General features: G+C 50.9%; 1 protein-coding gene and 1 pseudogene across 3 annotated transcripts; one reads left to right on the top strand and one right to left on the bottom strand.

The window, feature by feature from the left end:
• On the top strand, positions 1-27,413 carry TAB1 (TGF-beta activated kinase 1 (MAP3K7) binding protein 1). Of its 2 annotated transcripts, XM_081590187.1 has the most exons (12): positions 1-56; positions 576-628; positions 14,817-14,953; positions 15,319-15,472; positions 16,388-16,474; positions 16,967-17,105; positions 18,052-18,165; positions 19,120-19,231; positions 20,879-21,023; positions 22,583-22,805; positions 23,778-23,940; positions 25,465-27,413. In XM_081590187.1, the coding sequence occupies exons 6-12, from the start codon at positions 17,054-17,056 to the stop codon at positions 25,670-25,672; spliced, it is 1,017 nt and encodes a 338-aa protein (XP_081446313.1). In that variant the 5' UTR covers positions 1-56; positions 576-628; positions 14,817-14,953; positions 15,319-15,472; positions 16,388-16,474; positions 16,967-17,053; the 3' UTR covers positions 25,673-27,413. The 2 variants fall into 2 exon arrangements, with proteins under 2 accessions (XP_081446313.1, XP_081446312.1); XM_081590186.1 differs by lacking the exon at positions 576-628.
• LOC145545518 (putative protein BRICK1 pseudogene) lies at positions 1,174-1,967 on the bottom strand (annotated as a pseudogene). The gene has a single exon (XR_014082132.1). The product of XR_014082132.1 is annotated as a putative protein BRICK1 pseudogene (transcript).
• Positions 27,414-27,730: the final 317 nt, after the last annotated feature.

Consider the following 27,730-nt stretch of genomic DNA (forward strand, 5'->3'; position numbering starts at 1 on the left):
GCGTCCGCGGGGGTCCCTCCAAGATGGCGGCGCAGAGGAGGAGCCTGCTGCAGAGTGTGAGGAATCCACTCGCTCTTCGGGCTAGGGGGTTGGGAGCCCCGGGGGAACTGTCGGGTGCAGGCGCGGCCCCCTCTCCGCCTTTGGGCTGCTTCCTTGCCCCTAGCGGGGTGTGGCCGTCAACCTTCCCGTTTCCCGGGGCGGGCGGGCCCCCCCCCCGCCCTCATTCGTGACCGGGGGGCGCGTGCGGCCCCGCAAGGCCTGCGCGTGCGCGCTGCTGCCCAGGCCGTCGGGGGCTCGGATTCGCGGTCCAGCGGCCGCGAGCGTCAAGGGCGCGGGGAGGATGGGAGCGTCCTGAGCCTTGCAGGGACACTAGCGCGCGGCCGCCGGGAGAGCCCGAGCAGCGAGCCCACACCGGGCCCTGGGCGGGTCGTTCGATAATCCTCATAGCAACACCAGCCCCTTGTGTATTGCTTACTGTATCCCAGGCTTTGTGCCAGTCACTTTACATTTGTTTGTAAGTTTAATTTTCATATCAGCCCCGTGAGGTAGATACTGTAATTCTTCCTGTTTTACAGATGAGGAAACTGAGGCACAGAGAGGTGGTCCTTTGCCCAAGGCCACACAGCTGGTAAGTGGCAGAGGCAGCATTAAAGTCAGGGATTCTGATTCCAGAAACTCTCTTAACCTCTAGGTTATACGGAAGAAATGGCTGGGTTCAGACCCTGGTTCTAATTCACTATTCCTCCATTGGCCTCAGTTTCCTTAGGTGTTAGGTAAGAGTAGGTAGTATGTGTGTGTGTGGGTGGGGAGGGGCGTTGTCTTGAGATTCCACTCCTCTCAGTCTGGACCCTCATGGGCTTGTCACTGGTGTCTTCCAGCCTCTGCATCCTTTTTTTTTTTTTTTTTCAACACTGTATATTTTATTGGAGCATAAAGTCCCTATATAATAAGTACTTGGTAAATGTCTGCTGAATGACCAAAGGATTCCCAGGATGAATGAGCTCAAAGGCCAAATATGGGGGCTCCAGCTTGCAAGCCACCTAGGCTTTGATCAAACGGCTACATCTGAAAGTTTTGTTAGATTAAGAATACCACACATCAGATTTCTATGGAAGAGGTGCACCCCATCTCTAGCTCCTCTCCCCACCACAATCACAGCAGTCAGATAAAGTTGAGGAGTTTATTAGGGAAATATGAGAGGTAAAGACATCCCAAGTGACAGACAGAAAGCTCTGAAAATGTCCCTTTTCAAGCCAAGTGGGGGCCTGGCCTTGACCTCCCCAAAAGGACAAGAAACTGATGGGTTAGCAACAACGTTCTCTGGCAGCCACCTCGCCAGGGCATCTCAGCCAGGACTGCTTCCCACCGCCCAGCCAAAGGTGGGAAGAAAACAAGGACTGTTTATAGAATCAATGCACAGGCAATGAGAGCTATAAGGAAAGACTGAGAGAGAGAGAAAGAGAAGTGGGGAGGACCTTGACAGAGTCCCAGGCTTTTGGCTCTCAGTGCCTCAAATGTGTTGACAAGTAGTTCTACAGAACGTTACTGAAGAGGTAAAATGCCTAACAATATTTCTGAGAGGTCCCCTGGACTCCTCCCCACATGCCACATCACACTTCTGGGTGTGCATGGCAGAGCCCAACGGCCACACTTTTGACAAAAAGAAAAACAAGAATAAGCCCTGTTGTTCTTTAAGGAGAGAGGAGGGAGTTGAAGGCTGCTGGGGCCTTTCCCACGAGAGGCTGCATGCTGTAAGAGCAAACTTCCCAGCAGCAGCATGGCACAGTCCTAGGTGAGGGTTTCACCTTTTGTCACCCTGGCTTCTATGTACTGTATTCTCCATTCAAGAGCTGTCAATTTCTCGTTTAGTGTTGCGAGTCTTGAGTGACAAGACATATCTCAATGTACTCCCAGTTCGCCCAGTCCTGGTGAATCTCCCGCGGCACCAGATCCTCTTGTCCCGCCATGGCTGCTGCCTGAGGAAGCCCTCTGCATCCTTTTGACACACATTCACGTCTATGGTACATGTTGGCACCATGGACCGATTCTGACCTGCCAGGGCAGGTTGGCAGTCACCTGGGTCCTCCTCAGACATGGCAGTCTGTTGTACTTGCCTGTGGACTTGACTGCCTCCTGTACTGGAAAGTGAAGAGAGGGATTTATGATCTACAATGAAGAGTGTCACCATCACCTACCTCCACTGGGTGGGCACTTAATACATTATTTATAAAATAATGAGTAAAGCATTTGAAGCCAGGTCCAGTGCTCAGCCTTCCCTGGTGGGGAGTGCTCTCTTCCCCTCCACACCTTTGACTGCCTCTTTATTTTACTGCTGCCTGGCAGTTTGGCCTCATCCTTGAGTTGGTTAGGTAGGCCTAGCCTTCTGTTTTGTAGGAGGGCAGGGCCCCTACATAAATGTCCCCAGTGTAGTAAACATTAAAGAAATGCCGGCTGGATGGTGGCACATGCTGGAGTGGTAACTGTTGTAGGCTGACTTGGCTTGCTGAAGAGAGTGGCTACCAGCTTGCCTCCCTTTTGGTGTGATGGAGCCCAAGTGACTCGGGTTAGACAGAGGCGAGCTTTGCCGGCTCCAGAATGTGTTCCTGGGTGGTGTGCATTCTTTTAAAGCTGGTTAGCTTGAAGCACATAGCATCATGATGAAAGGCAAAGGAATGGTGGGCGTGTCCACATTAGGCCCCTCCCACCCTAATGATGATCAAGACATCTTTGCTCACATGGTGTCCAAGTGTCCATGCACGTGTGCTAGGCTGGACCTGCCCTCCACTGTCCTGAGTCTTGTTGAGAGGCACTCAGACAACAGCATTCCGCAGATGGCTATAAGGGATGCTGGTCTGTAGTTACTGGACCTGGAGATACGAAGATAAATAGGGCGGGTGCCCACTCTTACTGCATTTGCAGTGCTGCGTGGAGAAATATGTGTCACAAATACAGTGGTTAAGGCACTCCTGTCAGTGTGAAGAGGGTCTGCTGATGGCCTGATTTGACCAGGTCATTGGAGGCTTGTAGGAGGGGCTGGGGACCTGTTGACATGGGGCTGGGAGGGGGTGCTGATTAGCTGACAGATTAGCTGAGCTCAGCGCTTTGTGGAATGTTGTCCTGAGGAGTTTCACCTTTGGTCCCCAGGCAGTGTAGTGCCTTGAAAGGTCTTTTGAAGAGAAGATGAGCTTTTGAAGTAGCTTCAAAAGAACATGGGCCCTTCACAGCCTGATAGAACAGCTCACCAGTCCTATATGGCCTTGGGCAAGTCACATAGCATCCCTGAACCTTGATTTTTCACATAACTTCCCTGAACCTTGGTTTCCCCAACCGAGGGTACTCCCGGGAGCGTTGTTAGTATTAAGTGAACATGTTACATGCCTGACCTGGTGTGGTTATGCTCCAGCCATGAACCTCCACCTTCAGTTCTGCTCTGAATGAAAGTTGCATTTCTTTACCTCCGGTGTCACCGAGTACTCACTGTGTGGCAGGCGCTGGGTGGGGGCAGGGAACTCTGCCCTCATGAAGCTTATGTTCTGGTAGGGAGACAGGAAACGTTAAGTACAGACTGTATATGATATTGTAGTTTCTAGAATATAACACAGGAAGTGGTACGAGGAAGAATAGGCAGGATTCACGGACAGGATGATGGAGGGCCTGTTGTAGAGAGTGGTCAGGGAAGATTGTTTGACATTTGATGAGATGCACAGGCCATGTAGGAGGGAGTATTCCTGCATGAGGCAAGGAATACAAAGGCTCTCCTGTTCAAGGAGCATCAGGAGACCAGCATGGCTGGAGTGCAGTGGAGTGTGTTGGGGGAGTGGTAGATGCTTGACGTCTGAGGGAGCCTTGTGGATCCTCATGTGAGCTTTGGGTTCTGTGCTAAGTGTAATGTGACGCTCTCAGGTTTGAGTCGAGGCATGAAATAATCTGATTTGTGGCAGGAGCAAGAGGCTTCCGCAGAGAGGCGGGCATTTGAGTGGCGAGAGTGGAAGCTCGGTGCGTGGTGCTCTTGGTTGTCCAGGTGTAAGATAACCGAGGCTTGGCCAGCGATGGCAGAGGGGTGGTGAGGAGTACTGGGCTCTAACTGCATTTCGGGGAAGAGCTTATAGGATTTGCTGATAGATAAGGTGTGGAGGGTGGGACAGAAGAAGAAGAGTTGAGAAGGACTACAAGGTTTTCATTGGAACAACAGTGGTGCCATTTACTGAGGTGGGGGACCTTGGGGGCGGGGAGAGTCACTAGTTTAAGTTTGCCTAAACTATTACTTGCTTAATTGTGAAAAGGTCAACTTGAAATCAGTTTTTTCCTGAGCAGTTATATCTATGATATCACAAGTCCTAGCCATATTTTTTTCCTCAATGTGTATGAAAATAAACATACAGCCTTAAAGTAAAAACGTCCTTTAGGCCATCACCCGTAACCATCCCATACACCATCAAAATGTAGTCTAGCTGCTCTAGGACACAGTAAATGCCACAATTATTAGTAGCCCCTTTAAGAATGTATTAGGTCTATATCTCTGATGAAAACACAGATAACCTTTGATGGAAACCCTAGTGAAAGATGCAGGCACCAGGAGTGGAGTTGGTCCCAGAGAAGCAAGGAGGGAAAAGGAGGTCATTCAGAAACATAGAGACAGCAGGAGGCGGCAGGGTGTTTTAGTTTTTTTGGAGAGAAAGAACTATCCCCCCTACCCGGAGTTATCTTCCCGGGGGCTTTATTCTCCCTTTCTGAGCTTCCTTTTTGTCTCTAAGGAATCTGGGTGCTTTCACCACAAAAACACTTGGCCTTTTCATACAATAATTTGATATTCAAGCTGTGGCCTGAACTTGGAATCATGCTTTTGTCCACTTCTGCTGCCCAGGAGTTTGAGATGAGTCTCCGCGGGGACTTTTATGGAGTATTTTATGTGACATGGTCACATATGTACATGAGGTGCTAATGCTAATGCAGAAATATATGTGCACAAGGTGTAATGCCCTTAATGGGTTAAATATAGTTGAATCACTAGAGAAATGTATACCAAAATAGGAATTTTGGAAACTCCCTCACAATCAAAATTAGGCTTTTTGAAACAGATTCTTTCTTGTGAGAAATGAATCTGTAACCTATGGAAGAGCTAAGTGGGCCATGCTCCCAGTTGTATGTGTTTACTCGGCTCTGTGAGCCGTGAGACGCCCCCTTTTCAGCTTCTCACGACTCGTGTTCAGGCGCTCAAGAACTGTTTGCTGCTGGTGCTTTGGGCCTGGCATTTGCAGGCGGGGGAGAAAGTATGCATCAGTGGGTGCAGGGGTGGAGGGGTGGGTGGTTTGTGTGAATAGAAAATAAATGACCTTTCCGAAAATTCTTCAGAAACATGGAGGAAGGAAGCAAGAGGGTAGGCAGTCTGGTGGGTTTTAATAGAATCAGCAGTGAACGCTTGGTGTGGGTAATCCCCATGGAGGTGGAGAAAGGGGGGAGAATAGAACTGAAGCTTACTTAGCCACAGTGGGATGAGAATGATTTTGGGGGCCACTGCTGAAATCAGGGGGGACCCAGTACTCTTCCACTCCAACATGGGCAGCACCTCCTGGAATTCTCTGGCGGCTTGTTACTGAACATTTGAGCTGCCATGGGGACTGCAATCTAGGTACTTGAGAAATTGCCCAGATGTCATTGGGTCTAAGACACTATTGCTTATAAGAACACATCATTATTTTATATACTACTAAGAAACAGAGCTCACTGCTGATTAACTTGTAATACACAAACTTCTGAGATACTAAAAATTTTGAAAATACATGTCTTTGAATCAGTGAATTAAAGTAGCCAATTAACAGTACCAGGCTACAGCCTGAGAGTTGCCGCAAAGCCAAACAATTAATGGCCAGGGAGCAGGTGCCCAGTGTACATGGCTCAGGGAAAGGGCCCCTTGGCCTTGGGCAGAGTTTTCCCAGAGCCTAGGACACGTTCATGAGGTGGTCAGTGTGTGCTGGTATAAAACTCATTGCTGCTTATGCAAGTTATTTGTTCTTTAGTTCTCTTTCAAACTTTGTGATGCTCTCAAGAGATAGACTTCGTTTGGTCCTAGTATGTACATAGGACCAAACACCTTTCTGATTCTTGCTAATCTCCCTTTTTTTCAACAAAGAGAACAGGGCTTCAGCTCACAGTGCAGTGGGCCAAGAGATCAGTTAGAATTTCATAACCTTGTTTTGTTTTCCTTTTTATCATGATCAAGATCTGGCAGGCAATAATGTTTTCCACTTACAATACTAACAAGTTTACATTCAGGATGAAACCATTTGAATTAAAAAAAAAAAGACAAATTAAAGAAGAAACATGAATGACTTCCCCAGTGGTTCAGTTTAAGACTGCGCTCCCAACGCAGGGGACCCAGGTTCTATCCCTGGTCAGAGAACTAGAGCCCACATGCTACAGCTGAATTCGCGTGCTGCAACTGAGACCTCGCACAACCTAATAAGTTAATAAATAATATTGAAAAGAAAAAACATGAAGTGGGTAATTTGTTGAAGATAGTGAGTGGATGGTTGAGGTTTGGGAAACATGGGCCTCCAGCACCAGTTAGATTTGAGCAGGGCCTTTGGGGATGGGTAGGACTTAGAAAGACAGAAAGGGGGAGGCCCAGCCTTACCATAGATACTTTTTAATATGCTCTTTGGGTCATTTTTTTGAGCTGCTTCTTTTCTTTATTTAAATAGCAAACCAAGTTAGGTTGTCTAGAAACTCAGCGTTTCAAGAGTGCCAATGTGAAATAAGGAGAACTTTGCTCAGCATGGTTCATATGTATGAATAGTTGGTTTGTTTTAAAGTGTGTGCTTGTTTCTGGGACTGTACCTCTAGGGTCAGTAACCTCTTCATTTGAGGCTCCAAAAATACATATGGCTTTTCAAGTATCATAAACTTTCAGTGGAGGCGTTAACTTCCCTTTTGTGTTTGCTGCGGACACCTCCTGTCAGAAGTGGGTTAGCTTTCCACGCTTTTTGTTCTGGTCACAGTTTTTTGGAAATCATTTGGAACACTCTTGCAGGCCTTATCTGTACAAGACAGCTGAGTGAGATTGTCCATCTGTCAAAGGGTGAGATTCAAAACTATGTCAACAGGCTGGAAGGCTGAGATGAAAGCATTACGATATAATCCAACTGATAAAAATTGAAGTTTAAAAAACCCCTCTACAGGAGTGTGGTTTCAGGTGACTGACTCAAGAGAACTTCAGAGGGATTTTGCTATTCTAGTTGACAGTAGGAATTTTCACGTGGAGGCTAGATGCCCATCTTTTCTTTAAGTATATGAAGGCTTTTGACTTTTTGTGTTGATTTTCTATCCTGTCACCTTTATTTATTTCCTTTGAGTTGGTTTTATTATTTATTCTTTGAGATTTCCAAGTACTGTCATCAAATTCAGGTGGAGATAACTGTGTCTTTTCCAAGTCTTATGCCCTCCTCCTTTTCTCTTGTCTACTTGCACGTGCTAATACCTCTAATTCATTGTTAAGTGATGGAGGTTGCAGTATCCTTGCTGTGTTCTTGATCCGAACACGAATGCCTCTTGTGTTCACTCACTAAGTAAGATGCTGATGTTAGGACCAACTGAAGTGTACGTAGAATGGCACATTAAGAAAATATCCATCAATTACTGTTTCTTTAAGTGTCTTTATGGACAAAGACTGCCTTTAAATAAAAATAGCCCTGGAGTACTTACCCTTTGACCTAAACACTGATTGCCAATTAATAAAATAATACATTTCCAAAATATTACTAGCTCATCATTATGAAAATAAAATTTCAGAAAGAGCACTTAACATTGTTTAAGTATCCAGACACTAGGCATAAATACTCTGAAGAATAAGGTGCTTGCTGAGTAGATTGACCACTGTCAGACACACAGTCTCTCTGGTTTGGGGAGCTTGCTGTGCTCACGTCAGCCACACACGGCTGCAGCCGCCAGTGCAGCATCACTGTGCTCCCGAGAGCAGCATTGTGTGCTCCCATCGTGAAGTGCTTCTACAGGAATCGTTCCCCTGCCACGACACACTGACGTGGTGAGTTCCCCAGTCATCCACATGAATTTGTTTCCTTCCTGTGAGAGACACTAATGTACCAGTCTTTCTCACAGTGTATTTCTCAGTGCTGAGTGGGGCCATAAGTTGCTTGGGTATAATTTATTTTTTGCTGGAAAGTATGAATGTGTTGGAAAGATTCAAGTCCCTGGAAGCCTGTGTCTGTCCCTCGTGGGAGTTAGATAATGGCAGGGGAAGCACGGTGATTGCAGCATGGATGACAGGTTTTGCATCGTGGGTGACACATTTGTATTGTTCATCTCATATTAGAGGACGAGTTCAGTCCATCTTAATCTCATTGTTAATCACAGGCAGGAATCTAGAAGGTGTAAATGTCTTCGCCTCCCATGCTTTAAAACAGTTAATGGCATTTCAGGGTGCGGAATATTGGCTTCTTGGCCTGTCTTTTCAAGAGGACAAGTGACAGTCCTGATTGAGGAGTTGCTTTTATGCCTCTGCTTAATCTTATGTTTAATTTCATCCTAGTTGGAGGGAGGAGAGAGACCCTAGAATAGGAGTTTCTTGTGAAAATTTACTTGCCAGGTTTCCTGAGACCTTTGTGAGGTTCTTGGGAATGAAGATATATTAATCAGATCTGAGATATAGAGGGTGATTAGCAACATGTTTCTTTCTCTCTCTTTTTTAAATTAATTGATTTATCTTTGGTTGCGCTGGGTCTTTGTTGCTGTGCATGGGCTTTCTCTAGTTGCAGCGAGCTAGAGCTACTCTTCATTGCGGTGCACAAGGTTCTCGTTGTGGCTTCTCTTGTTGCAGGACGCAGGCTTCAGTAGTTGCAGCACATGGGCTTAGTAGGTGCGGCGCATGGGCTTGGTAGGTGCGGCGCATGGGCTCGGTGGTTGTGGCTCGCAGGCTCTAGAGAGAGAATAGGCTCAGTAGTTGTGGTGCACGGGCTTAGGGCAACATCTCTTTCTTGAAAAATAATTCCTTGGCAATGAACTCCTTTCTGTGGCCTGAAAGGCCTTCCTCTGTCCCCACCTGGGCACACATGTGCATGCATGTGTGTGAACACAGGAACAAACTACTTCTGCTACTCACTACAGAGGCGATGCCAGCTGCATGCTCCCTTAAGCCTACTTATTTTATGTTCTACTACCTCAGGGTCTTTGCGTATACTGTTCCCTCTAACTGGAAGGCTCTCTGAAATGACCACTGCTCCATCATCATTCAGGTCTCTCTCAGAGGTCACCTCCCCAGGGAGGCTTCCTGTAATGTCTTAGTTCAGAATAGCCCTGCCCATCTCCATCTGTCCCCTTACCCTGATGTGTTTTCTCCATAGCGCATTTCCCTGTCTTAAAGTGCCTTGTTTATTCATTGTATAACGTGTTTGAAGTCTCTCTCCCTAGCAAGGAAATTTCGAGTTAAGGACCCTTGGTTATTTTTTCTGCTGTGTCCGCAGCAGCTGGGGTAATGTCAGCCTTTTGTAAATGTTCAGTAAACATTTGTTGAATGAATATATGTATTAATCGAATATACTCTCATCGTGTAATGTTGTATGGGGATTCCGAAGAGTCAAGCTTGCACTTACATTAAAACAGACATTTTTGTTGCTTTTAAATGAGACAGGTTAGGATTAGAGCAAGAAACAATTTTGTGTTACCATGAAGGAGTGTTTTGTTTTGTTTTATTTCCCTGAAGCTCAACCTGTCAAGAGAGTTGTTAGGTTGGTGAAAGAGTAATTGCTGTTTGGGATCATGAATTTTAAACCATTGTAACCAGGCTGAAACACATTGACTAATCACAATGTGCTGTGCTTAGTCACTCAGTTGTATCCGACTCTGCGACCCCATGGACTGTAGCCCTCCAGGCTCCTCTGTCCATGGAGATTTTCCAGGCAAGAATACTGGAGAGGGTTACCATGCCCTCCTCCAGGGGATCTTCCCAACCCAGGGATCAAACCCAGGTCTCCCGCATTGCAGGCAGTTTCTTTACTGCCTGAGCCACCAGGGAAGCCCAAAATAGTCAACATATTACAGTCCATTAAAGTCAACACATTTTTACCAATGAGAAATAAGTCTGTTTATTCCTGTAGCATAAAAAGCCATACTTCAGGATTCAATGAACTCTTAGAAAGCATTTTCTACCTCCTGCTGGTTGTGAAAGCATTGTCCCTGCAAAAAGTTGTCAAGATGCTTGGTGGTAGTCCATTGGTGAGAGGTCAGGTGAATATGGCAGATGAGGCAAAACTTCATAGCCCAATTCATTCAACTTTTGAAGTGTTGGTTGTATGACGTGTGGTTGGACATTGTCATGGAGAAGAATTGGGCCCTTTCTGTTGACCAATGCCAGCTGCAGGCATTGTAATTTTCAGTGTGTCTCATGTATTTGCTGAGCATACTTCTCTGATGTAATGTTTTCACCAGGATTCAGGAAGCTATAGTGCATCAGACAGGCAACAGACCACCAAACAGTGACCATGACCATTTTTTTTGGTACAGATTTGTCTTTGGGTATAAGTTTGAAGAAGCTTTGGATCCTCTTCTCAGTCCAGCCACTGAGCTGGTCATTGTCAGTTGTCACATAAAATCCTTTTTGTTGCACGTCACGATCCAAGTGAGAAATGGTTCGTTGTTGCTTAGCATAAGAGAAGACGACACATCAAAATGATGATTTTAAGGGTTTCCTTGGTGTCTCAGTGGTAAAGAATCCACCTACCAAGCAAAACAATGATTTTTCTGATTGCAATCAGCTCATGAGGCACCCACTTATCGAGCTTTCTCACCTTTCCAATTTGCTTCAAATGCTGAATGACTGTAGAATGGTCGATGTTGAGTTCTTCAGCAACTTCTTGTGTAGTTGTAAGAGGATCAGCTTTGATGATGGCTCTCCATTGGTCATTGTCAACTTCGATGGCTGGCCACCACGCTCCTCATCTTCAAGGCCCTCGTCTCCTTTGCATAGCTTCTTGAATTACCACTGCACTGTGCGTTCATTAGCAGTTCCTGGGCCAAATGCGTTGTTGGTATTGCAAGTTGTCTCTGCTGCTTTACGACCCATTTTGAACTCGAATAAGAAAATCACTTGAATTTTCTTTGTGTCTAACGTCATTCCCTAGTCTAAAATAAATATAAAATAAACAGCAGTAATAAGACATTAGCAAAAAAAACATAAAAGGAGAAATGTGCATTAAAATTATGTACAACATAACCACATTTATTTAAGGATGTATGCCAATATCAAACAGCAAAGTTCAACAGTGCAAAACCACAGTTACTTTCACACCAATCTGATAAATATCCAGCATCACCAGGAGCTGAGCAGAATTTCAGCTCTTATTGCTGTTCCTATTCCACTCACAGATTTCAGCCATATTTTCTGTTGTCAAAGGATAGCTTTTTAGCCCTTGTGGTGAAATTGTCAGTATTTTTTAAAAATCCTGTAAAGAAAACACAAGGACATTTAAAGACATACCATGTCGATGAATTGCAAGATTCAATCTAGTAAGGTATCACATCTCCTCACATTGATCTATAGATTTAAAACAATTCCAGTCAAAACTGCAGCAGGATTTTCTGGTAGATACAGACAAGCCGATTCTGAAATTTATAGGGGAGGGTAAAGGAACTGGAATAGCCAAAACAATTCTGAAAAAGATTAAAGTTAGAGGCATCACACTAACCAATTTTATAATGTAGATTTTAAATGTAGACTTAAAGTTATGGTAATCAAGATCACTGAGCTGGTCAAGGGATAGACACACAGATCAGCAGAGTAGAACAGAGTCCAGAAATAGACATACACGTATGGCCAGTTAATTTCTGACAAAGATGCAAAGGTAATTCAGTGAAGAGAGAATAATCTTTTCAACAAATAGTATTGGAAAAAATGGACATCCATTTGCAAAAAAAAATTTGACCGAAATCTCCTTCCTTATATAGAAATTAACTCAAAATGGATCACAGGTCTAAAGGTAACACGATAATACTTTTAGAAGAAAACAGAAGGTCTCTTGACCTGGGACTGGGCAGAGAGTTCTTAGACATGACATCTAAAGTATGAACCATGAAAGAAAAAAATGATTAAATGGATTTTACTAAAGCTAAAAACTTGCTTTTCAAAAGACACTAGTAAGTGAATGAAATAGCAGGCTACAGACAGGGGAAATATTTGCAAATCCCATATGCAAGAAATGACTTTTATCCAAAACATATTAAAAACTCTCAAAATTCAGCAGTTAAGAAAACAACTCAATTAAAACATGGGCATGAGACTTAAAAAGATGCTTCACCAAGGAAGAAATGTGGATGACGAAAAAGGCACATGAAAAGATGTTCAACATCATTATTAGCCATTAGGAGATGCAAATTAAAGATGTGATGAGATGTAAGTACACACTTCTTAGAATGCCTAAATTAAAGAAAAAAAAAATACCATGTAGTGGTGAGGATCTGGAGCAACTGAAACACTTGTGCGTTACCTGTGGATGCAAATGGTACACCCCTTTGGAAAACAATTTGACAGTTTCTTACAAAGTTAAACATCAGTCTCACTCTTAGGTATTTACCCTAGCGATATGAAGAGTTATGTTCACACAGAAACCTGCCCGTGAGTGTTTAAAATAGCTCTCTTCATAATTGCCCCAAACTGGAAACAGCCCAGATGCCCTTTAGGGGATGAATGGATAAACTCTACTACATCCGTATGATGGAATGCTGCTCTACAATAAAAAGGGACCAACTGTTGATCCAGGCACCCACTTGGATGAATCTCAAAGGCATAATGCTGAGTGAGAGAAGCTAGCATCAAAAGGTTATGCGCTTAAAGACCTGGAGTACAGTGGTGGTGGCCTGGGGCTGGAGGAGGGGGAGAATGGAGAGTTCTTTTTGATGGGTTTAGAGTTTCAGTTTCACAAGATGGAAAGAGTTATGGGGATGGATGGTGGTGATGCTGCACAACATTGGGAATTTATTTAATAGCAGTAAGATGCACACTTACAAACGATGATAAAGCTTATCTTCTATGTGTTAACCACAGTAAAAGAGGGGGAAGGTTATGTACCACATGATTTCATTTATCAAGATTGCATTCTTGAAAAGACTGCATAGTGGTGGGGCACAGGTCAGTGGTTGCCAGGAGTTAGAGGAGGGTGTGGCTTCAAAGGGGCACCTGAGGGCACGTTTTGGGTTGTTGGGCTGTTCTGTGTCTCAGTTGTGGCTGTTCTGTGTCTCAGTTTGTTATACAAATCTCTACAAGTGTTAAAATTCATAGACCTACCCACCAGAAAGGCAATGTTACTATAGGCTAATTTAAAAATAAAAACGAACTCCCACAGCCTGCTGAAGTTGCTCCAGGGTGCAAAGCATAAAACTAAAGTGCTGGAATAAATGTAGCATAGAAGCAATTAAAATGGAGGGAAAAAAAAGCCATAAAGTCCCTCCCTGTCAGTATGTAAATAAACAAAAGATGAAATGTGCCACAAAAGCTAAACCACAGGTGTTTTACATATCTGATTGCAAAAGCCTGCTGAAGTGGTTTTCACATCCTTTTTTGAAGACTGTGACTGCTGACTTGTAAGAAGTTGTGCACAGTATTCATGCTTGTTCAATTTTCAGTAAAGCTTTCAATCCAAATTTTACTCTCCTTGTGCTGAACTTGGATTTTCCCAGTTGTTTTAGTTTGCTCTAGTTCAACATGGTGGGCACGGGAATGCCTCTGTGAACCAGGCACAGCTCCCCGGTGGGGGCGGGGTGGAGGGGAGGCTTCCAGTGAGACGCCGTGGATCACACCTGGGCCTTGTGTCAGGATCGTTTCTGGGGCTTAGAGAATGCAGGTGTTCAGAGTGTCCCCCGAGGAGATTGAGGAGATGCAGAGTCTGTCTGAGCTGACTCCTGGACAGCTCTGTGCATGTTTTAAAGCTCCATCTTGGTTGTACTGAACAGCCTGCTTTGAGACCTATGGGGTAGAATGGGAGTCAGACACAGGCAGGTTTGGGGAGGCCAGGTGTATTAGAGATACACAGGAGGGCTGGCAACCAAGCATGGGGGAAGGTATTCCTGAAGGAAGACTTCCTGGAGGTGGTGACTCCCTAGCCAGAGTCCCGAGGGACGTGGAGAATTATTAGACAAAGAGGCTGTTGCACACAGGAAGAAAGAGTGAAATGTGGACAGGGCACTCCAAGCATTTGGTACTAGTAGAGAAGCGTGTGGGGGGTGGGCACAGATGGGACTGGGCACCAGTGTGAAGCAGGAACCAGGGGTGGAGACCCCGGTACCAGGAAGAGTGACTGAGGCTGAGCTTGTAAGTCAGTTTCTCAAGGTTCTGAATCAGTCCCCTGGGAAGAGCTGCCTACACTGCAGACAGCCTGAGCCGCACCAGGATCAGACACTTTGGGAGGGGCCTGGAAATCTGCAGTTTGAACCATACCCGAGGGTCTGCAGTGTGAGGTGGGGACCCCCAGGGAGTTCTACACGAGGAGTTTCCTTCACTTGTGTCTGTGTGTTTCACTTGCGCTCCGTCCATAGTGTAGCACACTCCAGGAGACCACTGCTGAACCTTGCGTTTGGAGACTCTAGTCTTTTTCAGGTTTCTTGGGGACCATTTGTGGATTAGACGGAAACCATGCAAACTCTTCTGCAGGTGTGTTTGTTCATACACGTGTCATCGTTTTCCAGAAGGAAGTGGAACCTTCTGGGTGGGGCTCTGGGCCTGCTAGGTTTTTGCTGGGGAAGGAAAAGAAGATGAGGTGGGGTCTGCCCTGGGCAAGAAGTAATGCGTCTTGGTGTCCTGGTGTCCTTCCCAGGAGCAGCAGCCCAGCTGGACGGACGACCTGCCGCTCTGCCACCTCTCGGGGGTCGGCTCAGCTTCCAATCGCAGCTACTCTGCTGATGGCAAGGGCACTGAGAGCCATCCACCAGAGGACAACTGGCTCAAGTTCAGGTGAGGTGCTGTCACTGCTCTGCTGGGCGGCAGAAGCAGGCTTGCAAGAAACAGCAGTTTGGCAGCTCCTTTGCGTGGGGCTTACCAGTGCAGCGTGGCCCACGGGAGGTGGTGTCTGCTGCTGTCCCTTCCGCATCTAGACCTCAGACCAGCCAAGGGCCTGCTCCGGGGGGCAGAGGGCATCCCAGAAGGTCATGGCCAGAGTGAAATGATGGTCAAAGCGGGGACCCAGATGCTCACTTAAAGCCACAGCCACTGTGTCTATTGTCTCCCCGGTTGCTTTCCTCCTCCCCTCACTCTGGAGCTGGAGTCGGTCTTCTGTGAAGCCCTGGTCTCAGGCCTCTCCTGCCCTGTCTCTCTGTCAGGAGTGAGAACAACTGCTTCCTGTACGGGGTCTTCAACGGCTACGATGGCAACCGGGTGACCAACTTCGTGGCCCAGCGGCTGTCGGCGGAGCTCCTGCTAGGCCAGCTCAACGCTGAGCACACCGAGGCTGATGTGCGGCGGGTGCTACTGCAGGTACCGGGCCTGGGCGGGCCAACTGTGACTGGCAGGGCTGGCCAGAGGAGATCCTCCTGGGGAAGGGCTTATGGGCGTCACCTTAGACCCAGGGCTGAGGTGGGAGTTGCTGGGCCCTGGTAGAAACAAGGTGTTTAGGGTGACCCCTTTCTTTCCATGAGGCTCAGACACTCAGCCTCGGTGACCGCAGCTCCCGGGCCCTGCAGCCCTCCCTCCTGGTTGGCTGTTGTCGTTTTCCAGTTCTGCGTTCCTGCTTGCTGCAGTTCTGAAATTTCTCCTCCTGGCATCTCCTTTTGGAAGCAAGTCCAGAGGCATTAATTGTAGATGAGAATGGTGGATTCTGGTTCCTCGAGAACAGCGTTCCCAGCCATTTTCCTGCCTTGGCACCCAAAGGCCTGATCACTTGGGCCCAGTGCCAGGAACTGTCAGCTGCTGCCCCTGGGGAAGGTGGCTGCATGGCCCGTGTCAAGGGGCCTTCAGGATGTGGCAGTGACACTAGCTGTCACTGACCTAGACTCACTCTGAGCCAGGGCTGGGTGCTCGGGGGGATGCTCTCAGTCACTCTCAGCACAGTACTTCCTCTGTGTCATCGATGAGAGGCGGATACTGGCCGGCAGGGCAGAGCTGATATTCACCCCCAAATGGCCTGACTCCAAGCCTGTGCTCTTAGCCTCTCTGCCATCTCTCGCTTCTCTGGTCACTCTGTGATGCCACCTGGAAGGTACCAGCCCCACTGGGCCATCTTTGTCAGACCTTACTCTGCAGGAGCAGTGGTGCCTGGCAGTGCCCTGTGTGAAGCCCCATCATGTGGTGACCTGTGGTTAATATGACTTGTTGCTATTAATAAGGGGCGTTTCAGCCTCTGGTGACAGTGGTATTTGAACCTGCCTTTGCTTCCTTGTCCCCTACCTCCAGGCTTTTGATGTGGTGGAGAGGAGCTTCCTGGAGTCCATCGATGACGCGCTGGCTGAGAAGGCGAGCCTCCAGTCCCAGCTGCCCGAGGTAATGTCCCCAGCCTGTGCCCCTGGAGAAGCAAGGCCCGGCTTTGCTTGGAGCAAGGACTCATCTGCCATGTCCCTCCCAAGCCATCGACACAGCTGGGCCAGAGCAGCAGGCATGAGGGGGATAGTTCCTGATGGGAGTGGGTGGGCAATGGTTCTGTCCTCTAGGGACCTTGTTGGCCAGCTGTGAGCAGCCGTGCTCTGAGGCTCTGCTTAGGGTGGGCAGGGATGTGAGAGAAGCCCCTGTCAGGTCGGTCCTTGGCCCGAATCAGTCCAGGCCTTGTCACCTGCCTGCTCACGTCATGCTTAGGCTCCTTTGGGGCCGCTGGGACAAGGGAGGTCTTTCCTGGTTGTCCTGAAAGACACCTGCCCTGGCACTGCAGCCAGCTTCCCTCCCGGCTGGGCCTCAGATGCTCGCTCTTTAAGGGAGGGCCGGTGAGTGAGATGGTCTCCTAGGCCCTGGCCTGCTCTGAACCCCCATGATGGCTTCTAGGGTGTCCCTCAGCACCAGCTGCCTTTGCAGTATCAGAAGATCCTCGAAAGACTCAAGGCCTTGGAGAAGGAGATCTCGGGAGGAGCCATGGCCGTCGTGGCAGTCCTTCTCAACAACAGGCTCTACGTGGCCAATGTCGGTGAGCTGCCTGCCTGTCCCAGGGCCGGGCGGTGGGGGAGAAGGTCACCTCAGGATCCAGGAGTCCTTTGGGCAGCCAGCCTGCTCCCCAGACACAGAAGGCCTGCAGCTCAAGTGTCCTGAGGCCGGTGGGTGTTTCCCGTTACTCCATGCGATATCTTTGAAGTACCTGCTAGGAGGCGGGCATCCTGGCTTTAGTCCCTACTCTGTCCCTAACTGGCTTGTGGCTTGGGGAGTTGCGTCCCCTCTCTGCTCTACCTCAGTGGCTTCCTTTTCTGGGAGAGGCTGCCTGGCTGTGGAAGACCCACATGGTGTCCTGTGAAGGGGACCAAGATGGGCTAGGTGTGGGCTGGAGGCGGGGTGGGGTCCCAGGACTGATGGGGTTTGTAGGCAAAGAAGGGCCATCTGGGAACCCGAAAAGCCGGTGCCCCATGGGTGCAGGCTACTGCAGGGGCTCTGGAAAGATCCCACTGGCATGGTCGCTTTTCTCTTCCTCTTTCCCTTAAGATTTAATTATGGGAAAAACTCAAAAGTGTAAACAAATAAAGAGAATAGTATTTAATGTTCCGTGTGCCCCTCCCCCAGCCCCAACATCCCTTCCCCTGGCCAGTTTCATTTCATCCACAGCCCTCTGTCCCTGCCTTGTTGTGAAGCAAACCCCGACACTCATGTTATCTGTAAATATTGCAGTGTGTCTCCTTAGAAAAAAGGTCTGTTATTAGAATCATAATCATCCTTGGTTGACACTGGAAAAGTTTGAAGTAATTCCTTAATCTCATCAGCTCTCCCTGACTAGTGACTCGCTCCAGTGGTCTGAGCCTGTTTTCTTTGCTCTTTTGAAGGAGTTCCGTGTGTGAGATGCCCGCCTTTTCTCTCTCTTTTTCTCAATGTGTCCTGTCCTGCGCTGTGCTCCCAGTCTTAGCTCAGCTGCTCAAATTGTGCTGCAGGTACAAACCGTGCACTTCTGTGCAAATCCACAGTGGATGGTCTGCAGGTGACACAGCTGAACGTGGACCACACCACCGAGAATGAGGACGAGCTTTTCCGGTTCTCACAGCTGGGTGAGTGAGGGGGAGCCGTGTGGGCCGAGGGCTCTGGGGGGTGGGGGTCGAACCCGGTGGCTCATTTTAGTGGCTGTGTAGAGAGAGGCACGAAGTGGACAGGCTGTGACCTTGGGCTTGGGACCAGCCTGCCTGGGGTTGAATCCCAGCTCTGCCACTTGCTTGCTGGTGATTTGGGATCTTACTCAAGTTTTCTGTGCCTCAGTTTCCCCTTCTGTGCAACAAGGATAATAGTAACACTCAGGATGTTGTAAGGGTTGAACGGGTTATCACGTGTGGATTGCTTCCAAGTGTCCCTGGTGCTCACTGTTGCTGGCGGAGCCTGAGAGGCCAAAGAAGTCCTGGGACTCCAGCCGTCGCCACGGCCACCCTTGCCCTCCCCTGTGAGCTCAGGCCGCAGAGGGAGCTGGGTTGGCTGGTGCTGGATCTCGTTTCCCGTGGGGGAGGGACTCTGAGCCAGGTGTGTTCCGACAGCAGGGGGGCTGGGGACACTGGGGGACTTGGGGTTAGCTGCCTTCCAAGGCTCCCTGCTGTGACCTCACTTCCCGTTCAGTGGGTCCTCATTGCTTTGTTTTTGTGGATATGTCTGTGTCGTCCCCTTTCGGTTCTTTTTTTTTTTGAATTTTGTATTTATTGATTTTGGCGGCGCTGGGTCCTTGTTGCTGCGCACGGGCTTTCTCTAGCTGTGGTGAGCAGAGGTAGTCTCTAGTTGTGGCGTGAGGGCTTCTCACTGTGGTGGCTTCTCTTGCGCAGCACGGGCTCTGGGGCCTGCGGGCTCAGTAGTTGTGGCCCTTGGGCTTAGTTGCTCTGAAGCATGTGCTGTCTTCTCAGACCAGGGATTGAACCCTCATCCCCTGCATTGGCAGGCGGATTCTTAACCACTGGACCACCAGGGAAGTCCCTGGGTTCTTCTTTATGAACAAAGCCTGAGGTGTGTTTTTCTCCCTCTGATAGGTTTGGATGCAGGAAAGATCAAGCAAGTGGGGGTCATCTGTGGGCAGGAGAGCACCAGGCGCATCGGGGATTACAAGGTCAAGTACGGGTACACTGACATCGACCTACTCAGGTAAACGCCAGCCCAGCTGGCCCTCATTTGTCTGAAAGACCAGAGGCCCAGGGGCAGATAACAGATTGTAGACTCTGGGGATGGGAGGTACAGTTGAGGTAGTTCAGAGCCCAAGGAGATTCTTTCATCCTCCCAGCAAGGTTGGTGTGGGGCAGGCCCTGGACCCAGCAGGCCAGGAGTCAGGATCCTATGGACCAGGCTGGCAAGGGGTCAGTTAGGAAGCTGGGTCAAAGCCACAGGCAGCATCCGGGGCCACGGCGCCTGGCAGGCCAGAGTTGGCATGAGCTGCCTATTGTGGGCAGAAACTGACTGAAGGCTGTTGGTCAGCGCTCTCATGGCTGAGGCCAGGGCGGGGGTGCCAGATGGATTGTCCCTGCTGGGCGCCACCCAGTGCTCATAGCAGATGGGAGAGGGTAATAACTGTGAGCCTTCGTCTAAGCCTGTGCACAGTTCTTCACATCCACTCTCTTATTCCGTCCTCGCTCAGGCCCTGTGAGGTGGGTGCTGTTACTGCCCCAGAGATATTTCCATATGAGGACACTGACGCACGCAGACAGTGGGTGGCCTGCTTGGTCTCAAGGCTAACAGTGGGCTGAGGCAAGGCTTGAACCCAGGGAGCCTGGATTCAGATCTTGTGTCCTGGACCACAGCAACCCTGTATGTGAGAACACTGATTGTGTGTGTGTGTGTGTGAGAGAGAGATGCCCATCTGGTGTCTTAGAGCACATGTGTTGCACCTCCTACCCTCACAAGGTCTAAATAATTGAGTTTGGAACCTTTTGTCTCTAATTCATGGGGTGTTTGCTTTATGGGAAGGTACATTGCATTTTAAAACAATTCAAGAAATGCCCAGGATATGGAGTGAAAAGTGGATCTTCCTCCCACCCCAGGCCCAGACTCCTTCCTTGGAAGCTGCTAGTTTCTGTGCACATGAGCGTATACACACCCGCGTGTGTATGTGTGTGTGTGTGTTTGGTGGGTGCAGGGAGGGGGCAGATTTTTTTTTCAAAACACCCACCGATACTCGCATTCCATGCCGTGTTGTGCACCTATTTTCAGTATAGGCATGTGTTTCTCCTTTCCTGCACACATACAGTCTTGGCTACCGCATTCTTGGTAGCCACGACTAGGATTCCAGTGTGTAGCTGTCAGCACCCACCTAACCTGCCCCTCCTGATGGACATTTGGGGTGTTTGCAGACTCTCTCTTTTAAATCCTATTGCCAGGATTGTCCCCTCATCCTTGCCCAGCGTGCATATGTTGGAACTTCCTGACATTGCCCAGCTCTGATGGGCCATCAGTTCATGGTTCCTTTGCAGCTGGAGTGCATGTGGACTCTAGGTCAGCTTGGGGGAGATGTGGACATCTTTATAGACAGGAGATGGTGGAGTGGGGCCAGGATTGGGCCTTTGACCTTGGCTGTTCTGACCTCAGCTGCCCGCTGACTTTCCTGGCCTGCTGAGCTTTATTTTAGCAGCTGTCCTCAGAAGACAGGTCTATTTTCTTGGTTTTGCTCTTTCCTCTATTTCTTTTCCTCTTGTCAGAAGTGTGTTTTATTTTACGTTCTGGGTGTAGATTCTTCTCACCAGGATAAATGTCCCGGGGCCCATTCCAAGCACAGCTCTCCCCTCTGCTCTCTTCCCACAGTGCTGCCAAGTCCAAGCCAATCATCGCGGAGCCTGAAATCCATGGTGCACAGCCCCTGGATGGGGTGACAGGCTTCCTGGTGCTGATGTCTGAGGGGCTGTACAAGGCCCTGGAGGCAGCCCACGGGCCTGGGCAGGCGAACCAGGTGAGCTGTGCGTGGGCAGAGCGTGGCTGACCAGCCCGCAGGGTGGCAATACTCCCCAGGGGCCGCGGTCAGCTCTCCCGCTCAGCTCCAAGGTAATCAGGGACCTAGAGTTCTCATTCTCAAATGCTTTTGCTAGACATCGCTATGTTCAAAGCTGGGAGAAGAAAAAGCCCAGAGTTCCAAGCAAACCCATCCCACCCAAAAGCTTTGCTCTTCTGGGCCTGAAGCAGTGTCAGTCCCCAGGGCCCTGAGCAGAGCCTAAGGAAAGAGAGTGAGGGAAGTGAAGGTAGGTATGGCTCTGGAGATTGGGAAGGGCCTGACTCCGGCTGACCCAGCAGGGGTGCAGCCTGGTACACGGAGCACCGGACAAGGGCTCATGTGGCCTGCCCAGGGCCCACTCCACTGCCTCTTCCACTTTCCTCTTTGAGCTGTAGGCGATTTATAGTTTGTTCTTCGTTTCTAAGACGAGGATGCTGACCTCTTTACTTTGTGGGGCTGTGGTGAGGGCTAGGCGAGGTAGACCTAGATCCTCAGCCCGTGGGAGATGCTGCTTTTCCCCTCTGCCTCGGAATGTGTGTGTCAGGTAGTCGTCTCCGAAGTGGGTCTCGAGGCAGTCTTGAAGGATGATCTTGAAGGGAAGACCTTGGCTGGCGGGGTCGGTCAGGGAAGTTCAGTTGATGCTCCTCCTTCCATCTGTGATTCTAGTAGGAAGGTAACCTTTTCTGTTCTGTCCTAATGAGAAATAAGGAGGGTAAGTCTTGGGTGCGTAACTGTCTCTTACCACCTGTGTTCTAGGTTTTTCACCTATTTTATCTCATTCCTTCCAGTTGCCTGATAACATAGTGGGGGCAAGGGCTCACTGCCATGTCAAGTTAGGGAATTTGGGGCTCACAGAGTCCAGGGTCTTGCCTGAGGTGACATTGCTGGTCAGTGATGGAGCTGAGCCCATCCCTACCACCTCCCCGGACCATGCCGGGATCATTTCCTGTTACCTGCCCCTGCTCTCCTACCTCCAAGAGACTGCAGCCAGCAGTGTGATTTTTTTTTCTTTTTTTTTTTTTGTTTCGTTGGTCTTCACGATAAGATGATGTAGTGGCTTCTTCTGGCTTCTAGAATGCACTGAACAGGGGACTTTTCTGGGGACAGGGACCCTGTCTTCATCCTGTATCCTCAGTGTCTGACAAATATGGCATATTATCTCCTACAGTAAGTTTGTTCCAGGAAAGAAAGCTTAATAATAATGACAGTTTGTACTGGGCTTTTTAGTAGTCTCCGAAGTGCCCTCACATCCATTTTATCTTCATTATAATGTAGCAAGGTGGATGTTATTCCCCCATTGTTTTGGTCTGAAAGCCAAAAATCAGAGAAATCACAAGGTCACATCTTCTCTAATGAGAAAGTTCTGGGAGAATTATCCTGAATACCTTGAGAAGCTCAGATCGCAGGCTTGGCTGGTGACCCCCAAGTGCCCTGATTAGACCGTGAAGACTATGCAGTTGGGGCCCGCAGTCCCTGGGACCGCTCATTCCTCCCTGGGTTGGTGCTCCCCCCACCCCTAGGAGATTGCTGCCATGATCGACACGGAGTTCGCCAAGCAGACTTCGCTCGATGCGGTGGCCCAGGCCGTGGTGGACCGAGTAAAGCGGATCCACAGTGACACCTTCGCCAGTGGCGGGGAGCGTGCCAAGTTCTGTCCGAGACATGAGGACATGACCCTGCTGGTGCGGAACTTTGGCTACCCCCTGGGCGAGATGAGCCAGTCCGCACCCTCCCCTGCCCCAGGTATGTGTGCCACGTGCACAGGAAGGCATCTGAGGCCGCTGTCCGGGGCTGGGGTCAGGCAGAGCGGCTGAGGCCTTGGGCCTCACTGCCTTGGGTGGAGTGGAGTTGGGAGGCCTGCCTTTGAGCACTTCCAAGTCGGGTTCTGACTTGAAAGCTCTCTGAGCTGCACTTAGGTTTCCCTTTTTGTCTGTGAAACCAGAACAGTACCTTCTGCCCTGGCCTCCCCCAGAAGACCTGAGCCGCAGGAAGCACTTGCAGTGCCCCAGGCCACGTCTCTGCGACCGTGGCACCCGCCGGCCCTGGGCCTGCTGTGCACCAGGCAGCTCACCTGCACGTTTCCTTTCATCCTCATTAATGACCATTTACAGAAAGGAAACCGAGGCCCTAGAAGGAAGGGACCTAGGCACAGCTGGGTGTGTCGGAGGTGGTTTGATTTGATTTAATTCTGAATCGAGTTGCCCAGGAAGAGAGGCGATTGTGCTTTTGCCCTCCCTCCCAGTGCCGTGTAGTGTCAAGACTATCAGTTCCTGAGGCTGTGTTTCCTTTTCTTTTTTCAAACAAGCGAGCCCTAGCACTCAGGCATCCACAGAGGGATTCGTTCTCCCACGGACAGCGGGGTTACTGCAGTTTTAGGTTGTTATTGCAACCATATTTTTGTTGGGCCAACCTCAACCAGGAGCATTCTTAGCCCTCGGGTTAAAGCGTCGTGGGAAGCCAGGCAGTAACCCTTTCGCTGAGGCAGTGCAGCCCTGGTTTCTCCTCCTGCTTGAGCACCAGCGATGCTTTGCTGCTGAGAGGAGGCCCCTGCCTGGCCACACGCCTGTCTCTGCCAGATACTCCTTCGCTGTCCCAAGGGGCAGAGGGCCAAGCCGGGCCCCCACCTCTTTTCAGCCCCTGGCACAGTCCTTTTCCTGCCACCCCGGGGTCCCCACCAGCCGCACCCCGTGGCCCACCACTCTCTTCCTCCCACAGCCACCGGAGGACGCGTGTACCCTGTGTCCGTGCCTTACTCGAGTGCCCAGAGCACCAGCAAGACCAGTGTGACCCTATCCCTCGTCATGCCCTCCCAGGGCCAGCTGGTCAACGGGGCCCACAGCGCCTCCACCCTGGACGAGGCCACTCCCACCCTCACCAAGTAAGCACCCACCGCCACCCCCAGCTGCTTCCAGGCAGGCTTGCTTCCCGAGGACAGCCCTCCGTCCCTGGACGGAGTGGCCACAGGCCGCATCCTGTAGGGTCTTGTTCCTCTCAAACTCCCCAACTCCACATCCCTGGGGAGGCCTGCCTAGATGCCGGTTCCAGCAGCTCCCTGAAGCCAGGCAGAGAGGGGTGGGGACAGGCGGTTCATGCCAACAGCCTGCTGTTCACTTCTTCCTGCAGGTGCCAGGGGTCAGTTTTCATTTAATAGGAGTGTTCTCCTCTTGTTCTTTGCTCCCGGCTCGAAGTGTGTGGTTTGGGAGGCCACCCCATGGTACGCGTGCTGGTGGGGCATTGTTTGAGCTGTGCTGGCCCATGGGAGCCGGTGCGCTCTGACTAAAGTGTCCAGTGTTAGCTTTGAAATGAGGCCCCTAGTTTCAGGCTTGGGGAGGGGGCGCCCCAGCTGGGGGGTCTGGAGCCTGGGGCTGTAGTGGGCAGGCCCCCTCCTCTCTCCGCAGGGCAGGCCTGCCTGACAGGTCTGGTGTCCACCCCACCCCCTCCACTTCTGGGGAGTGTGTCCCCCACCACCAGCCACCGCAGCAGGGGGTGGGATCCGGTTTCCACATTCCATCCCCCGCACAGAATAATAGAGATGCCGCACTCAGCCCACAGGAGCTGGCCAGTTAGAAGGGCCACCAGGAAGGTTTCCCTCTGCTTCACAGGGGGCCTTTCCGACTCCCTGCCTGCTTCCCCCTGCCACTGCCACTATGGGCTCAAGGGGCCTGCCAGGCTGCTGAGTGATGGGCATCTCCCCGCCCCTGCAGTGGAGCCACCAGCTGTGTCCACAAAGGCCAGAGGTGGTAGCGGTCGTCCCGGACCAAGCAGGGAGACCAGCCTTTCTTCTGTGCCACCGGCTCCCCAGGGCCCCAAACAGCCTCTTTCCTCCACCCCACACTGGAGCTTAGTTGGGCCCCCGGGGCTGGCCCAGTGCTGAGTGCTAGGCAGTGCAGGGTGCTTGCAGGATGGTGGGCCGGCAAGTAATTCCCAGACATTACAGGCTCTGAGGGTGGGTGCCTGGGGGGGCCTGTCCCCACCCAGCAGTGAGAGGAATGAGGAGGAGTGAGGAGGTTTTCTGGGAGAAGAATCCTGGCCTCCCTATGGTCAGTGAGGTCTGGAGTTGGATGGATTCAGAGAGGCTGGAATGGATGGCGTCCAGCTCAGCACAGCTCGGAGGGCGACATGTTCTACGTCCTGCGCAGTAGCCACTAGCCACCCGTGATTATTGAGCATTGAAGTGAGTGGTCCGTTTTACTTAATTCCAGTTAATTTAAATAGCCACTTGTAGCTAGAACTTCATGAATGCCTTTCACTTTTCATCTGCCCCAAAGAACATCTGGCCAGGCTGGCTCTCGTGATGGCCTTCGTCAGAGAAGCCTGTGCCCTGAGGGATTGGCCAAGGCAGGCGCCATGTGTGCCCGGGCCGGAAGCCAAGGCCTGTGACTTGCCCTTGTCATGCCCACAGCCAGAGCCCGACCCTGACCCTGCAGTCCACCAACACGCACACCCAGAGCAGCAGCTCCAGCTCGGACGGGGGCCTCTTCCGCTCCCGGCCCGCCCACTCCCTCCCACCCGGCGAGGACGGCCGCGTGGAGCCCTACGTGGACTTTGCTGAGTTCTACCGCCTCTGGAGCGTGGACCACGGCGAGCAGAGTGTGGTGACGGCGCCGTAGCCCGGCCGCGGAGTGCAGCCCGAGCAGGACAGGGCCCGGGGATGGGGCCCAGCTCCGGGCAGGACAGGCCTTTTCCTGCCATTTGCCTGTGTCGTGGGGGCCGGCAGGGGCCCCGTCCTCAGCCTGTGTCGCGCTCTCACCCCACAGCCTTCGGTGCTGTAGAGAGTGTTCTCTGAGTGTGCCAGCGCAGCCTGGGCCCCTTGTTACGGCGCTGGCACGGGGGGCTGCCTCAGCCAGGACCATTGGGTTTCTCCGAACATGGGGCATGAGTGCGGCAGCCACGAGCCCGCCAAGTGGGGCCTTGCATGCCGCAGGCCCGCAGCCGCTGCTTTCCCGAGGCCATCCGTTCCCGCCCCCGCCTGCCCTGGAAGAGCCTGTGGCTGCTGCTGGCACATCCCCTTCACCTCAGCGGTGGTTCCCGCCTTTCTTCTCCGGCCTCCAGAGGGGAACTGCGGTTGGCGTCTGCACCTTTGAGGCCTATACCTGTCTCTGGGCCCGCCTGGGTTCAGGCGGACTAGGATGACTGCCGAGGGGCGGTCAGGTGGAAAGGACCTGGAAGGAACTGGTCTGACAGGAGCAGTGGTCCTGGAACCCCCAGAGCCAGGTGGAAGAGAGGGGAGGACGTGCCCGGCCTGAGCGGGACAGCGGCTGCTCTTCTCCAGGGGCAGGAGGCCCTGCCGTGGGGGGAGCCAGCACGGCTCTTTCCCTCCTGGACCTGGGGAGCCCCAGGTTGGGGAGCCACTAAGATTGTGATCTTTATCACTGACTGTGAGTCTCATCGTCTCCAGGGTAACAGACAGGTCTTCCGTCAGGCCACGGGGCTCATTAGAAACAGAGAACAGTGGGAAATGGTTCCGAAAGGGAAGAGGTCTTGGAGACGAGCTGCTCTGGGTGGTCCAGAGCTTTGGAGACACGCACTGTTTCTACAGACACTTAGGGCAGGATCAGGCCAGCCCAGGCCCTGAGTCAGACCATTTCACGCATGTGATCTGCCTTCAGTGGGGAGGAGTGCCACCAGGGCTGTCAGCTAGAATTGCCCTTCGTGTTGTCAGAGGAGGAAGCAGGCCCAGGTCACACACTTAGGGGTGGCGTGTAGGCTTAGTCACTCACTTGTGTCCAACTCTTGGGACTCCCATGGACTGTAGCCCGCCAGGCTCCTCTGTCCGTGGGGTTTCCCAGGCAAGTGTACTTGCTATGCCCTCCTCCAAGGGATCTTCCCAACCCATGGATCGAACCCGTGTCTCTTGCATCTCCTGCCTTGGCAAGCAGATTCTTTACCTCTGCACCACCTGGGAAGCCCAGTTAGTGGTGGAGCAGAATTCACATCTTCTGTCAGTCTCTGAGGCCCCCTGGATTCTTACCGCCCCCTCCCCAGCTCCCAGCCTCCTGCCCACGACTGCCCAGACAGCTCACCAGGGACTGGCCACTGTGGCATCAAGTGTGCTTGGAGTGTGAAAAGTCACAGGCCAGTTCCAAGGTCCCCTGTTGGCTCTGCGGTCCAGGAATGTGTTTCCCTGTGGTAGGGCAGTGCCCAGTATGGTGCTGGTTTCCATGGGGAGCGGATCTCAGCAGGGAGCCCTTAGCCCGCCCTGACTACGAGGCCGTCTCTGTTGTGCAGGTGAGCAGATTTCAGATCAGTCACAGAGACTTGGGAACAAAGGGTGTCTGTGATGCTGTTTGGTCTCTAGAAATAGAATCACTTTTTTACTGCAGTAAAGAAATAATAAAGGGTGGTATTATATGCTGTGCTGTTAAAGAGTCTTTCACTCATATCTGGTGTAATTCTCAGAGGCACTGGGAGGTGGCTGCTGTTGCCTGCCCTGCTCGTCACCTGGAAGCACCAGCTCCCCAGGCCGGGGGTGGCAGAGCTGGATTGCGGACCCAGCCTCCTGAGTGGGCCAGAGCTGCTGTCTCCCAGCCCCAGGGAGAGCGCTTTGTTGTCCAGGGCCCCCTCAGGTCCTTGCATATCTGGAGAGGCCATCAGGTCTCTCCTGCTGCTGGCCAGGTCCTCCAGGCCTGTGGGCCATGGCGGGCTGTTGTGTGGCCCCCACTCTTCCT

This window comes from Giraffa tippelskirchi, chromosome 4 (genome assembly GCF_054371585.1).
Source record: "Giraffa tippelskirchi isolate mGirTip1 chromosome 4, T2T-mGirTip1v1.2.pri, whole genome shotgun sequence".
In the NCBI taxonomy this organism is placed as follows: Eukaryota; Metazoa; Chordata; class Mammalia; order Artiodactyla; family Giraffidae; genus Giraffa; species Giraffa tippelskirchi.